Here is a 16184-nt window from a genome sequence, read left to right as displayed (position 1 = left end):
CAGTATTAAAGTCCTGTGTCTGTCATGGGTTTTGTCACTTTTTCCCCTATCCTGCTTCAGAGGAGGCCTCAGAATGCTGCTGAGCTTTTAGTTAAGAATGGATGTGTTAGTAGGGTAATCATAGAATCACCTACGCTGGAAGAGACCTCCAAGATCACCTAGTCCAACCTCTGACCTAACACTAACCAGTCCTCCACTAAGCCATATCACTAAGCTCTACAGCTCAGTGTCTTTTAAAGACCTCCAGGGATGGTGACTCCACCACTTCCCTGGGCACCCTACTCCAATGCCTCACAACCCTTTTGGTAAAGAAGTTCTTCCTAAACCTCCCCTGGTGCAACTTAAGCCCATTCCCCCTCATCCTGTCACCAGGCACGTGGGAGAACAGACCAACCCCCACCTCGCTACAGCCTCCTTTAAGGTACCTGTAGAGTGTGATAAGGTCACCCCTGAGCCTCCTCTTCTCCAGGCTGAACAATCCCAGCTCCTTCAGCCGCTCTTTGTAAGGCTTGTTCTCCAGACAAAATGCTGCAGAAGTTGAATCAGATCTGAAACAAAAGCTGTCCCATTTCTGTCTTCACCACAGAAGAATTTAGTTGTTACAATTCAAGGCTTTCATACTTTGTGTGATGGTAATACATATCTCTAGAACTAGTTATGAAGAAGAGAGAAAACCCTTTGAATTTCTCTTGTGGTACTGGGAAGAGAATACAGAAGCTGTTTACTTCAGGGAAAGTGTGCCACTGAGATTCAGAAAGAGTTGTTACTGCTCACATTTCTTAATGTGAAGCTAGAAAAGGCTATTTTTTGAAATCTTAGAAACAAAACATGTTTTCACTGTCACACAGCACTCCATGTTCTGTTGTTTTTTTAATTTAGTAAAGAAGGTTGTCTAGCCATATGGAACTAGTTAGGTACCAGCTCAAAGGACATGTAATTGTTTTTCTTCAATCGGTTACTGAATTGGAAACCTGGGAGAAGGAATGTTCTTAGCCTAATCAAAACAAGAAAAAAATATTTTCCTCAGTGGAATGAAAATTTCTAAATAGGTTGTTATACATGTGAATGAAAGCAATACAGGAAGGAAAGGTTAACGGTGGTGATGTCTGTTTTCATCAGTAGCTTAGTGATTAGAAACATGGGACAGCCCAGTTTCTCTTTGACTGAATGTTTTTGAACGTGCAGTTTCCTCTGAGAGTTCTCCCAGACTGCAGTGAGCGTGTTGCCTTCCTTCTCCAGAGCTGTTCCACTTTGCAGAACGTGGTTTGAAGAAGTCATTGATGTAAATGTACAGGGCATCTGTCTTCCTCAGTGAGCAAGCTCTACCATGAGGCCAGTGTTTCTGTCCTATTCATGCGTACTAAATGTGTGGACATGAACACACACCGGGGGAGGTTGAGCACACAGCAGCATACAACAGAAGACCCTGCTGCTTAGTCCAAGCCACGTTCTAACATGGGGCTGGGAGAATGGGCACGTGTCCTCTCTGACAGAGGGGAGAACTGGCTGTAGTACTCTCACATCTTGTGTGCATGCTCAAGCTGATCCATTTGGTGAAACTGAAAACACCAAAAAAACACTTTACTAAGGTAGCCCAAATTCTCATTTATCTTCTGTTGCTGAAACTGCCATTTTACCAGAGGTAAATCCTTCCAGGAAGGAAGAAGGAAAGGGAAAGAGAGGTGGTTGCTGCAGTTGGGTAGATGAATTCCAATGGGAATTCAGTCATTCTTTCTTCTCCTAAAATGCCAGAGTTTGCTTTACTAACTATTGTAATGTGTCAGTTGGGAAAATCATCATCTAGCTTTGGTGTATTGAATAGGTATTTTAAATAGTATGTCAGCACGATCCTCCAAAAAAGTGTTTAAACAAGCTGTTTTATGGAAAGGAAATAAGATCACACAAAAATAAAAAATGAAAGATGATAATCAGACTTTTCTTTTAAACCCCAGGTACAAAACAGCCAATTGTTCAGATTTGCTAAGTGCCTTCACTGCCTTCACCAGAAGCTGCACGTAGTTCATTTTCCATTAGTCCTCATGTTGTTTCAACACACCAAACAGAATATAGTAGTACTTTTGGCTTCATTGCCATTTTTCTCTTTCATCCATTGAATACATCATGTAGAAGTTACTTGTATGCTGTACCATGTTTGGGGTTTTGTTTGTTTTTGAAACATTTATTGGGTTGTTTTATTTACTCCTGTGAGCTTATGTTAGTGTCCAGATCCTTAAAACATCCAGGCCTTTATTTCAGCAGTTTGAGACCGATTGGCATCTGGTAGTTGGCTGGCTTTTTTGGTTTTGTTTTCTAAACTATTTTCCCACTTTGTTTCCACATTAAAAATATATATGTTTTATCTAACCCCTAGAAACTTTTAGGGACATGTCATTTAAATTCTGGTATTTTTGTAAATCTCAAGCCCTTTGTGGCTGAATATTAGTCCTCAGCAAATTATTGTATGGGTGTTTGTTGGAAAGTTGAGTGATACCAATGACAGTTGACATTTTATTCATCAGCAGTCCCTAATATGATAATTTTTACTGCATATATTTCTGAGTCTGAATTTAGGGTATTATTAAGGTTTGGTGCACTTCCAAGTATTAGTGGAGGAATTTTCCTGCTACCAAGAGTGGTGAGAACTATAATCAGTTGATGCAATCAGTAAGATAGCTTTTTAAAAAATACTAGGACACTAATTCTGTATTTTCCAGTTCAGAAACAGTTTATTAATTCAAAACTTAAAACATTTGTTCATCTAGTAAAATGATCTTAGTGCGTATTTTGTGATCATCATTGATTTGTCATTCTCAGATTTTTTTAAATGTCATACTCAGAAGTGCTGAGCCCAATTGCTTCGTACTTTCCGTTTACAGTTATTTGTGCACTGTAATAATTTTGCTAAAAGGTGTTGGGGATTAATACTTGTATGACTGTTTAGTTTCTTTTGCAAGTTCAATAATTATCTGTTGTTTAACAGCACTGTTTATCTGGGTCAGATGCCTTCTTCACACCTTTCATCTTCAGTAAAAGGAACAGGATACAGGCTGTATGTCTCTAAATACATTTTGCACAGGCCAGTTATTTTTGTCAGGAAACCAAATCAAATGTCTTAAAAAGACAACTCACTTATATTTGTATACTGAACTCAGAAGAATAGATCTATTTTAAAGATGATATGATGGTTTTATAGTTTTTCTTCCAGTATTTGATGATGCCACAAACACCCAGAATCATCTTTTTTAAATTTTTTTTCATCTTACATTTTCTGTGGTCTTCATGCTGGTTTTGGTGACTAATATGTGTATTATTTTTGGAATATGAGTTGATAGACATCCTATTTTATTATTTTTAGCTGAACCTATATTCTTATAGCTAACAAGTGCTTATTCTGAATCTCTTCTTATCTCTATTTGGAGAGATTAAACAGCAGCACCTGTTGCTACTTTTAATTTGATTTATGTGCAATATGATGTGTGTTTTTTTTGAGTACAGGTAGACATTAGTATTCTATCCTGAAATAAAATATTCCATCTCTTTGTTATTCATACTGTATGGCATTAAAACTTTAAACTTTTTTGGTTACAGTTTTGAGGATATTCTGTGCCTTGCTGATTCCTCATCTTTGTCAGATATCACCCTTGATGGCAATCCAATAGCTCAGGAGTCATGGTACAAACACACTGTTCTCCATCATATGATGCAGCTCCGACAGCTAGATATGAAGAGAATCACAGTAAGAAATTTCTATTTTCATCCGACTTACTAGTTCCTTAAATTTAGGAGTATAATGTAGGGTTTTATGTGTCTATGTAGGAAAAAAGTTACTTATTTAGTATGGAATTGAATCGTACATAGACATGCTAATATTTAAAACTTTAACCTTTTTCCTTTCGTGCACTGTTATATAAGGGTACACTCCTTTATTTCGTTTAAAAAATATTTATTTTTAAATAATCAAACTCTTTTACTTAGTAAAAACCATGTGATACAGTTGCTGAGTGACATGAGAAACTGCAAAGCTTTTTGTTAGCACTCTCTCAACAGGTTCTTAACTGGTTTGCTGTATAGCTGAGGAGGAACAGGGTGTTCCTTCCAAAGCATGAGTCTGTTTACACTAAAACTGACATTATTTCTATTATTTTTGGTCTGCTACCCTAAGGAAACTTGGTGATCACACTGTTTCTGTGTTTGTCTGCATTTCTGCATTCTTTGCCTAACCTACTCTCTCCTTTAATTTCTGAATCTGGTAATTTCAAGTAACACTGATAAGGAAGAGAGGCCGTGCAGGCAACTTACTACAGACTTCTTGAAAATATGCAGCAAGGTAGAGGATGAAGGGAAATTGTCAGGAAGGCCATGCCATTAAGTCATCCATGTTGTTTCTTAATCTGGGAATAGTGATGCTAATTTTTCTGTGTCTACTTAAGTGATGTGTACCACAGTCATCTTACAAGATAAATCTGAACAACAGGAAGATAATGCCACTAAGGCATATGGTTTAGTGATGGGACTCTGGAGGGTCAGATTGATGGTTGGACTTCGTGATCTTTTCCAACCCAAATGACTCTGATTCTATAACAAATGTACCATACTTACCAAGTAACAGTATTAGTGTTGTTTTTCTTGACCAAGTGCTGATAAATATTCCTTGTTTTAAATGCTTATTTGCTTTGTATGAAGGCTGTGCTGCATTATAAATTGCACCTATTGTTTTGGCATCTATCGTGTTGTCCTGCAGCCAATCCACCAAGTATAGAAGAGAGTCAGTTATGATGTAAAATATCACATGTATGAGGAAAACATGAATTTTAGTAATAAAGTACTTTGGGCTATTAGAATTTTACTATCAGTATCTAAAATACTATTTGTTCCCAGGTATCCCGTGGGTAGTTTTTCTCTTTTGTGAGTTTATACTGCCTAATTGCTTTGCTTTTCAAAAGAGTGTTTTTGCAGTATTATTCCAGCAACTTGAGTCACGTAAAGAAAATGTCTTTACTTCTTCTCTTCCTTATTGAGAAGAGACAGATCCTGGTAGAACTCTGTGATGGAAAAACTGTAGAAAGAGCTCTAATCCCTTTTTAGACACTATGGGATCTGTAGGGGAAAAATTTATTTGAAATGCACAGCCTTGGGAAAAGCTTAATCTGAGTTCACACCTTATTAAACATAAGAGGATCAACCCACAAGACAAAAAGCCATAGAAAACCAGGCTTCACCAGTTGTGCTGCTCATAAAACTACTTGTAAAAAGAATGTGTTTTGCATTCTTTTTATTTGCCTTCTGGTTTTTGAGCCTTGAAAACCTGTTTTTAAACCTTTCCTTCTTGTAGAGGGGTCTGTATGATTTTTTCCAATAAAAACTGTGTTACCCAGATAATCATATGACTTAAGAAACGGGCGTTTTTTAAGAAAACTAACAAGTATCATGAGGTTTGTGATAAAATTAGAGAGTTGGCAATGCCAAATCCAGCTATTCTGTCTAGTAATGTCAGCCATAGGGACAAATGTAACTTGATGGGGAAGTAGAAGTACAGTATTGGGTATATGCTTTTACTTGCTTAATATACCTAAGCGAATACATAGAGAGGATCTCTTATCCATTAGCCTGAAGTGCATCCAGACCGTTTCTAACTTGAGCATTCATAGCTTTGTCTTGCAAAGAACTGGGAGCTGGACTAGGATGTGTGTTCTGTCTGACTAGGTTTCTTCACTAATGGTTTCAGAAGCTCTTCCAGTTGAGAAAAGAGGTTTACGCAATTGTTATTCTGCTTTTAACTTTAACTTTTCTTTTACTTGCTGGCTTCACTGGGCTAAGAAAACTATTTTAATGAAGAAAATATCCTTTACGGTTTATTCTAAAGTTTGTGAAAGACTTTGAAGCTTTGTTTGTACTGGTTTTCAGGAAGATGCACATTCTTTGGTGCCAGGCATTTTTTAGAGATTCTCTGGAGAAAGGGGTACATCAGAGGAAAAAGTCTGATGTTAACTGCCATAGGAACTGTTAAGATGCACATATCTGCTGCAAATATCAAAGACTCTGTACTTGCAACACAATATTTTTGGATTGTAATTGTTACAGTATTTATTAAATTGGAGCAGATTTGCTTTTATTCAAGGGATTGTATCATATTATGACATCTTATTAATCTTCCCATGAGGAAATTGGTGTTTTCGCTTGCTATCTTGTTACTAAACACAAATTTTAAGCTATTAAACCACTGAGGCATGAACCCAAAGAATCATTGTTAGTGATATCAGTGGGGCTTAGTCACCTGTAACAAGTTTGGGCTTTGCATATATATGAAAAAACTTACTGTAAAACTGTAAACACGTATCTGTTGTCTACAATAGAAGATGATTTCCAGCTGAAGAAGCGTATTCACTTTATATTAGATATCTAAAACATCAACTTAATGGGAATCTTTAGCTTTTGTCGACTTCGATAAACCAGTATTCACCTAAAAATTGAATTTCTTTCCTTTTAAAACAAGATGCTTCTGTAACTTCTTGTTTCTTGTTCGTTTTTGTGGATTGTAATCCTATCCTTTAAGTAAGGTCTTGAGGAAAATATGAGAACCTAATACTAAAAATAATAATAAAACAACATATATCTTATTGTCATATATCACTTAAAGAATAGTCAGAAATTTTGTTGGTTTTTTTCTGTAGGAAGTTTCTGGTAGAAATATAACTTACATTTGTACTCTTTGTTCTTCTTTTTAAAATAAACTATGTGGTATATGTAACAACAACAAAAAAAGTCTGCCTACTGTGAGTATAAGCAGATTTTTTTTTAAGTGTAGTAGTTTGTTTTTTTTCTGCCCTGAAAGCTTAAATGTGTTTTCCAGACCATTCTTCATATTTTCTCTCTCTTTTTTTTAATTAGCTACAGTAGTTTATATCATGTATACTACAACTACTTCTAATCTATAGTAAAATTATTAGAGTAATTTCAAAGTAGCTGTAGAGTGGCAATATAATCCTGCATTCATTGTGTGCTAATGTACTTTTCTCTCCTGTGACTTAAATGGCATCATTTGGTGGGATGAGCTTGTTTGGATAATAGCAAAACAGTAGTGAGGAAGAACGTATACTCTGTTCAGGATCTGTCTCAGGTCTTGCTGGATGTTACCTCTTAGAAGCCTGGTTGCACAGTAAGTTTGGCCAAAATCTGTGTTACACTTGTGGTAGAGCTCATGTGGCAGCAGGGGGAGCTCTCACTATGCCAAAGCTACAGACTTACAGCTCTGATGGAAAATGCTGTAAGGGTAATAATAGCTTTAATGTGCCTTTTTATTTGCTCGTTCTGTCACTGCTGTAGCTTTGCTCTGAAAATGTAAACCTGCAGTCTCAGAGTCTCGTTAATGTTTATGCATTGCAGAAAGTGAGACTTCTGCTTAGGGACTAGCTGGGTGTGTGGATGAAGAAGGAAGAAGCCATCTTCCTAGCCATTTAGTAAGTTCTTTAATGGCAAGTGGAGAACTAATAAATAGAGGAGATGGCAGTGTGAAAGAGAACGTCCATGTCTGTTTGTAATGGTCTGGCACTCTGGCCTTCAGGAAAAGCATCCTCCCTTGTCCACCATGGAGCTTAGAGGTTTGTTTTCTTCCATGGCCATAGTATCAGCAGACTCCTTGGTGTGATGACCCTTTCCTGGCAGGCTACTACAGTAGGAACCTTGACTTCTTCCACAAATGCCCAGTATGCTTATTTGCACCCCTCCAGCTGGGATTTATGTTTATCAAAGGTGTGCTGGAAATCCTGTATCAGTAGTGGGTCCTAACAATCTGGAATTAGTATTTAATTTAGCAAAGAGTGCAAAATGATTTTGGACCATTTTGAGTGGATGACAGACCTGTCAGCAGCTCTTTAACAATTTAACGATATCCCTTATTATTAGCCTAACCATTTATTTTGAACACTGAAAAAGAGAAGACATGGAAGATAGGATTTAAAATCTCTTTAGTTCATCTGGGATTGTTGAAAGTTCACAAAGTTGTGGGCAATAGCGGCAGAATAATGAGGAGAGACAAAAATGGAGATGGAAAGAATCTCAAATGCTGGAGCTAAAAGAGAAGAGAGGATGATAGAATTGCATTGTGGCAAGATTATTAAAGGCTTTGTTTTATAGCTTTCTGGGGTTTGTTTGGTTTTCTGTGTCCTGTTTGCTTGTCTCTTCAACCTTAGTTGCACATATTGTGCACGGGAAATCAAGAAATGTATACAGACTTGGTTCTGCTAAAAAGTGGATTTGACCCTTGACCTTCACGTTTCCTCTGTCATTCAGCCTTTATGAATCCTCAGTAGAACTGGGTTGTTCTTGCTGTTGTTGTTTCAGACAAAGCTCATTTCTTTTGTAAAAGTATGTGACAGAAGTAGTATTTTTCAAAGGCCTGTAATTAGGATCAACTCTTGATCAAGGCAAAAAGTCTGACTCCTGTTGGAACAGCGTTTGTGTTAGTGCATTTCTTTCTTTGCATTGAGGCAGTGTGTAAGGAACAGTACGGGACCCACTTGAATGTTGTCAGTAGATGTCCATGTAAGGCAGATAGTGTCATAACGTATTGATTTGGGGCTGGGTTAGGCAGAGACTTTGAGATGGAAGGTAGGGTGAGAAGGAATATTTGTGGAGGCTGTGAGAAAACTGTAGCAGGGAAGTTTGCGGATGTTTTTCTGAGAACCCGAAGGAAAAAAGTTGTCCTGGAAGGAGAGTTAAGGCTCATTTCTTACAGATCAGTATCACTTTATTTGGTAACTCTCACATTCTTTAGTGTGAAAGAACAATATTTCTGTTAGTTTGGAGCTGAGGATATGAAGCCTGGCCACCTGCTTTCTGCCAAACAGAACGGCTAACTTCTGTGCTCTCTCCCTAGGTGAGAAAACTAGCTTACATTTCTGTTCTTTCTATATACCACTTTTATATAATCAACCTTTCAGGGAAAAAACAACAACAACAAAACCAGCATAATTTGAGACCTCTAAACGTACTTTAAGATATTTTAATGTGTTCAGTGTGTTCAAAAACTGTTAGAGAAGATGAAGACACTGAGTTTGGTGAGAGGGAAAAATAACCAAACTTGTCTTTAGGAAGCCATGTTAGAAGCAAAAATGCAACATCAAATTAAGATGCTTAAATAGAAAGCTATAAATCAACTTTAACCCACTTTTCCACTGATTAGTATCACTAATAAATAAGACCTTTAAGATTTAAGCCTGTTAAGACTTAAGATTTTTTTTCATTTTTTTGAAGTAAATGCTAGCTTACTTTAATGCATAAATGAGATAAATAGCTGTCATGAGTATCATGTTTATCATTCTTAACATTCTGCCTCATATCTTGAGGAACAGTATTTTTATTGTGTGCTATTAATTATACATTCATGCTCGTGGCATATGCCTACATGGTTTTTATTAATGATTTTCTCAGCCTCACCCTAAACCTTCCTTTTCAGGTATTGGGCTTTGTTATGCGATATTCTGTTGTACTGGGGTCTATAAAGCCTTGTATATCTGCACAGGTGTATTTTTTTAATTTATTGTTGATCGTTATTTAAGTAGGAACACAGAGGAGTGAATTCCCAAGGTCCCTTCTTCCTTGAATTATTTGATAATTCTATGTCACCAGACCCTTGGCTGCCAACAGTTGTGCAGTTTTTTAGTTACCTTTATGATTGATGTTGAAATTCGTGGTGCATCATTGGTCTTCAGGAGGTTTTATGTAGATAAGTGTACACCTGCTATGTTTCCCTGACTAGTTACACTTTGGAAATTATTTTCTTAAAATGTAGTAGTAATGCTAAGTGTCAGGTTCCCTTTTTATTCTTCTAGTAGGCTTTTATCCTTGTGCTTAGGGGTTCTTACAGTTCTGTAAGCATAGTATGTTTTATTTGTATCAAAACTTTCACATATCAATATGTCTTAATGGTTTATGATGTTTTCTGTTCACTTTTGTTTGTTCAAGCTCTTAACACATAACTTTCTGGAAAGTGGAAGTGAAAAGTCTAGGATAGGAGCTTTCTATTTTGAGGGAAACCAAAACACTTTGTGTATGTTCTTGGAAGGTACTTTAATACAAACACCCAGATGGCATATGAAGTAAATCAAAATAAGTTCAAGTATGCTTCCTAAATATTTGTGTTGGAAGAACTCTATGCTTTTTACTTCATAGTGAACATTTCTTTTGTTACTTGGAAAAAACATGTTCTAAAAATACTGTGCTGTGAGAATGTTTCAACTGCTGTAAACAGGGAGCATTCAACCTAATATGGCTATATTGCAGAAGTAAATTGCTATACCAGGAGAACTAAACATCTTCACTTACTTGACTGTCATTATTTAGGAATAAATGGCTTTCTTCTTGAACATGAATAGGTAATAATTTTGATGAGAAATAAAGTTTGTATACTGTAGCTAAGTAACTTTGTATCTTTTATCATTGCATTCTGCTTCCAAAGGATAACTTTTCCTCAGTCTTTAACAGAACTTGAGAACAATTTTAGATCATGATTTAGGTATAAATGGAAATCAGCTCACTATCTCTGTTTATTTTCTTATGTAAAAAACCCCCTACTAATTAGAGGAAATACTCAAAAAATACAAAGAATATAATGGATTGTCATGTTTTAAAATGTTTTAGTTGTTTTACAGATCATGTGCTTTACGTTTTTCAAAGACCTGTAAAATATTTTTTAAATAGCTTTGTGTTCAGCATTTCTATTTGAGTAATTTCTTTTATATTTCTTGATTTGTAAATAAGATTTTTATTATTTTAATATTAAAACGTTTAATATTAAAATAGTACAATAATATAAACATTACATTTGTATTCAAATCACCAACACAAAGAAATACATTAATAATTAGTATTAATTAATAATGCTTTTCAGAACCTGGTAAATTCATACTTTTATAAATTTATCAATTTTTTTCTTCCAGGAAGAAGAAAGACGCATGGCATCTGTTGCAGCAAGGAAAGAAGAAGAAAGGAAACGTGAAAGTCATAAACAAAGCTTGATTAAGGTATTTTCTATGGCTGTTCTAAGCCTAACTAAAATTAGATAAATCTACTGTAAACTAGTTTACATTAATATTCTATAACTTAATATTTTTGCAGTATTTCTTAGTTCTCCCAATGTATCTGTATCTCTTAAAACTTTTTTCACAGCTTAAACAGTTCACTCTACATCTGAAATTCTTCAGTGAACTATTCAAGTTACCCTTTACCATAAACAAAACAAAAAACAAACAAAAAAACCGCAATTGCACGTGCATGTGCTAAAATATGTAAAAGGATGGCAAACTTAATTTTCTCAAATCTATAGGTAAAGTAAAACCAAGAGACTTTGCAGTGATTTCAGATTCCTTGAACTTGGTCTTCTCCATCAGGTGAGTGCTGACATAAAGGGTTTTCTGAAGTAGCGTTTCCTTCATTCTTTCCTGTTGAAGTTATTCCTCTCTGTGGAAAGAGCTAAGCAGTTATCAGAGCAACAGTTAGACTCCAGCTGTCTTCTTTTTTCAGAGGAACACTTCTGTACCGTACTGACAGGCCTGGTTAATGCCTTTACGTATGAGATGGAATAGCTCCAACAGGGGAGACAGAGAGGCACACTCCAGGATACTCTTACAGGCCAGTGACTAAATGACTGACCAACACTGCTAGTAGGAGACCAGCGTTCAAGGATATAAGAATATCAACATTCTCTTTATTCTGTGAATGTGTTTTTCCAAATCATTTTTTTCATTTAATAGGAGTGCTTTTTTAAACTTCTTTGTCGTCCAGTAATGATTATACAAAAATCTCTTCTAATTTGGGAAACTGAAAAAAAATAAATCATGTATCCATATTACTAAATAGTCTAGGTAAAAGCATATTTCATCAAGTGAGTTAGACTAAAAGCAGTTGCAAGAGGCTGTATGAAGAAGTGTAGCAAATGTACCTTTTAATTTTCAGAATTATGTACAAACAGAATGTTAATGACAGATCAAAGGCTGTTTGTTAAAAAGAGCCAAATGTATGAATGGAAAAAAGAATTCCATGTGTACTGCACAAGAATGTATGTTTGCATTCAAGAATATTTTGATTCTTTTTCTTTACAAAAGAAAAATCAAAAACTAAAAATGCAACAAAACAGTCTTAGAAATATATATATTATTTTTTTTTTTTAAAAAAGAAAAAGCAGTGCTTTTAATGTAAGATACTGATAAATTTAAAGTCCACTTGAGTTTGAAGTTTTGGTGCCAGGTCTCAGTAACACAACGAAATGGGAAACGAGTAAATAATATTTATACATGATGTTGCTTTATGCTTTTGAAAAGCTAACTGGACTGAAAGAAAGTTTGTATGTGTTTGTAGTTCATGTTCTTAACCACTGATGTAATGTTTCCTTGTAGTAAAGGGATTGTTTGCCTTGGTGGCATAGATTACTCAGTGTATTTTGCCAATGGAAACTTCCTTTACAGGGAAAAAACAAAATCACTTAGAGTGCCTTTACTCTGTTTTCAACTTTAAAATGAAGGTTTTGTTGCTTAATTGAGGTTTCTTCTCATCTTCAAATAGTTAAGTGGCATAAATGTCAAATGGCAGTATATTTTGCATGATTCAGTGAGGACATTTATCTTTTTTCGTAGTAAATATGTTCATGTGTTCATGTGTGTTTTTTTTTGTTTTCTTTTTTCTTCCCTGTTTCACACATTTGAAGTGAATGGAACAGATCTGATAATAGATATAATATCCAGTGGCAAAATTTCCAGGTATAGGATTTTAATCATAGTTGTTTCTGAAGAAAATATCTAGAGAATCTTATTCTGGAATGTCAGCGGTTGTCACTTTCCTCCAAACTTTTATAACTATCTGCAGTGCAGATGACATCATAAGCATTCATTTCTAACAAGTAATTAGCTGTACAGTGGTTGACTTCATTAGGAGACCCTCACCCTCTTATACAGAATTTACCTAATGTGACTAAAAGAAAATCCTGACATTTCAACTTCCTCTTCTTGTGGTAGGGAACCTTTCCGTTACTGACATGTATTTTTGTGGGACACATGGTGTTACATAACCAGATAACATAATGACTCTTTAGGCAAACTGATTATGAAACAGCAGAATTTTTAACTCTTTAAAATAAAATACTTTTAGAAGAAGAAAAATGTTAAAGCAGTTTCCATGTATTTTGTGTCATTGTTACAAGCTATTATGGACATGATTTTTTATCATAATTGGAAGTCTAGTGGATTTGCCTCTGCATTATCAATCACTGAAACAGATCTTGATATTTATTCTTTAATGGGTACAGTAGTTTACAGCATGAAAGATTTACATGTAAAAAAAATTAAGTATTTTATTGTCAAACATTTCTGTTTAGTTGCTCTTAATTTGCAAATCTGAATATTAATTTTAAGGAAATACCTAGGCTGCGTGGTCACAGATTATAAAATGCTCACTTTTATTTTGTTGATTTTTCCCTTTTTTAAAGGAAGATGTTCATTTGTAAAGCTTTATACTTCCCACCTCTAACGTAGGCCAGCATTGTGAGGAATGTTCTTAGTGAACTCAAGCACAGCGATGGCTACAATTTGCCTAATGTGAAAGGAATTACGTAAAAGCATGATGTTAACAGTCCCATGTTGCTTTTATAGATTAAATTTAGGAGCTTAGAGAGTATAGGTCAAACTTAATATGTCAGAAGGTGTTAATTTCAAACCATAAAATCAGACTTACTCTTGTCTGCTGCCTTTCTCCATAGGCATATCAAATAAATATCCTTTTTTTCTATTTTGAAAAAGGAGACTGTAATACAGCTGCGTGTTTTGCATCAATTTGCCCTGTTCTGTGGGAGGTGTAGTACAAGCAGCTCCAGATAGTCAGAAACAGACTTGTGTGGTTAACCAAATCAACTAGTTAAAACTTACTCTTATACAACTTACATCTTTATTGTTACTTGTTTCTGTTACTGCAAATTTTGTGAAAATGTTATTCCCTTGCAGTTACGCAGAATAGTGCTAGAGTGACACATTGGTTTTAATGTGAACCAGTAATTCTTTCTTCAATTTAAAATATTAACCACATTTTGATTAAGCAACATATTTCTGTCGGATTAAAACAAGTGAGTTGATACTACGGTGTCATAATTTACTATGACTTTTGTTTCAGGAAAAGAAACGGTTAACAATTTGCAATATTGCTCGCCAGTGGGAGATACAGCAGAATCGAACAGCACTTGAGGCTTCTTTAAACCAAGATAAAGATAATGAACCCTGTCAGATCAATGGCAGTACTGCATATGTGTTTCCTGAAGAAAGCAGGTATTTTATTCAGAAATAATTCTTTCAGTTCATGTCTTACATTCATGTTATCAGCTCTGAGATCTTGCTGTTTCATGGTCAAAAAGTAAAACGTCTTTTGCAGCATGAATTTTGTAAAGTAATTACAAAACTAATATATGCAAAATCATACTGGAAAGATTTTTAGTTTATTAATAGTCAACAGGTTTCACCATAGTAAGTAATATAGACTTAGTCAGCTAGCTACACGTTACTAAAGAAGTTAGCACTAAATTTTTGTGATTTTGCTAAATAAGGGAGGTTTTCATGTTTACAAGAAATCTTTAGTATGAATTCTTAAGCCTGCTTAAGGCCATCCATTCCCTTGACAGCTTAGACTTTTACCTTTATTGCCAACAATTGTAATTTCAGTGTATACGAAGAGGTTTTGTAAACTGAGTCTTGAATTTATGTTCTCGGTTTGAACAGCAAGATCTCCTGGACTGCTTCCTTCAAATACCCTTGCTATTTTAGCGAAAACAGTGCTTTAATGTAGGCTTAGTTTTATTTTTCCCTTGATGTTGCCTGAGATAGTATCTGTATTGTTAGCTTAAAAAAAAAGTTACATTTTATTTTTACTTCTTAAAGTAAACTTAGAAGTTTCAAAGTAACATTGGTGTTTCTTTAAGTTTCTATTTAAGGAATCAAATCCTTACCATGGAGGGATTTTAGTCTAACTAGACCTCTGGAAAACTGTAGGCACATATAATTCACACTTCAAATCAATAGGTATATCTGTTTGAGATAGAGATACATCTAATGATATCAATAGGTATGTATATTTAAATGAAATTTCAAATTGACACTGGTTACCCCAATTTATGATTGCTGTTTGATTTCTATTAAAAGTATAATAATTTGGTCTTTGACAAAGGTTAAATTAATCCGTCTGAATCTTCAGTCTAGATGATAATTTTTTTTTTCTTCAGTTACTTAAAACCCTTAAGTGCACTGACTATCTAATGTGTTTATCAATAGGGTCAGTGTTCTAATTGTATTATTTTTGTGATACACTCATTGGTTTACTGCTTTGCATCTGAAAGGTAGCTAGCTATCTGGCACTCCACATAATTGAAAAACTAAATGCAGAACTTAGTGGATGAAGTTTATCTTGCATTGGCTAAAACTGAACTAACACATTTTCAACTCAGGCAAAAGTCTGAAAAATAGTCTGCAGAAACTTAATATCAAGTACAGATTCCTGCCGTGTCTGATCAAAATGGGAAACATCAAGTGCAGGCAGGAAGTTTCTCTTTCACAGACAGAATCAATCTGAGGTTCAATCTACTATTGACTAGATCTGGCTTTTATCTATGCTCAAGTGCAGCATCTTTCTGAAACTTTTTTTCTTGACATTTTTAAACTGCTATAGTCCTTCCTGTTCTTCTTGTTTTTGAAGCTTTCCCCCCAGCCATATGCAGAGTCTCTGCTTTTTTGCCTTCTTCACAGTTTAATTACACAGCTAGTAATCATTTCCTCTGATCAAGACAATGTAACCACACTAGCTGGAGCATTAATCTGTTAATGAACAGATTTTCATTGCTTGAGAAATCATGCTTTAAAGTAAAATATTAAGGCTCTTTCCATGGAGTTATAGGACAGATCTTGCTGCAAAGCTGTCTTTGCTTATGCTGGATACAGTGACTGAAGTTGGTATATTCCAAGTAGTTTCCTGACTGAATGTTATGACTTCTGTCAAATCTAAAATCACAGAATCACAGAACTGAAGGAGTTGGAAGGGACCTTGAAAGATCATCGTGTCTAGTCCCCCTGCCAAAGCAGGTTCCTTAGTAATAAAACATAATGCATAACATCAGTTTCTAGGTTCCTGTGGAAGCTTTTGTAGTTTGATTTGTAGAA

At 35.2% G+C, this 16184-nt stretch overlaps 1 protein-coding gene across 4 annotated transcripts in view; it reads left to right on the top strand.

The window, feature by feature from the left end:
• Positions 1-16184, top strand: part of LRRC49 (leucine rich repeat containing 49) — a 46493-nt gene that overhangs the window by 18183 nt on the left and 12126 nt on the right. For all 4 annotated transcript variants that reach the window (XM_027467122.3, XM_027467119.3, XM_027467120.3 and 1 more), the window contains exons 10-12: positions 3589-3736; positions 10938-11021; positions 14155-14306. In XM_027467122.3, coding sequence (XP_027322923.1) covers positions 3589-3736; positions 10938-11021; positions 14155-14306 — 384 coding nt within the window. The remainder of the gene's footprint in view (positions 1-3588; positions 3737-10937; positions 11022-14154; positions 14307-16184) is intronic.

This window comes from Anas platyrhynchos, chromosome 11, assembly GCF_047663525.1.
Source record: "Anas platyrhynchos isolate ZD024472 breed Pekin duck chromosome 11, IASCAAS_PekinDuck_T2T, whole genome shotgun sequence".
Lineage (NCBI taxonomy): Eukaryota > Metazoa > Chordata > Aves > Anseriformes > Anatidae > Anas > Anas platyrhynchos.
Note: the sequence above shows the minus strand (reverse complement) of the source record. Positions and strands in the feature narration are given on the sequence as shown.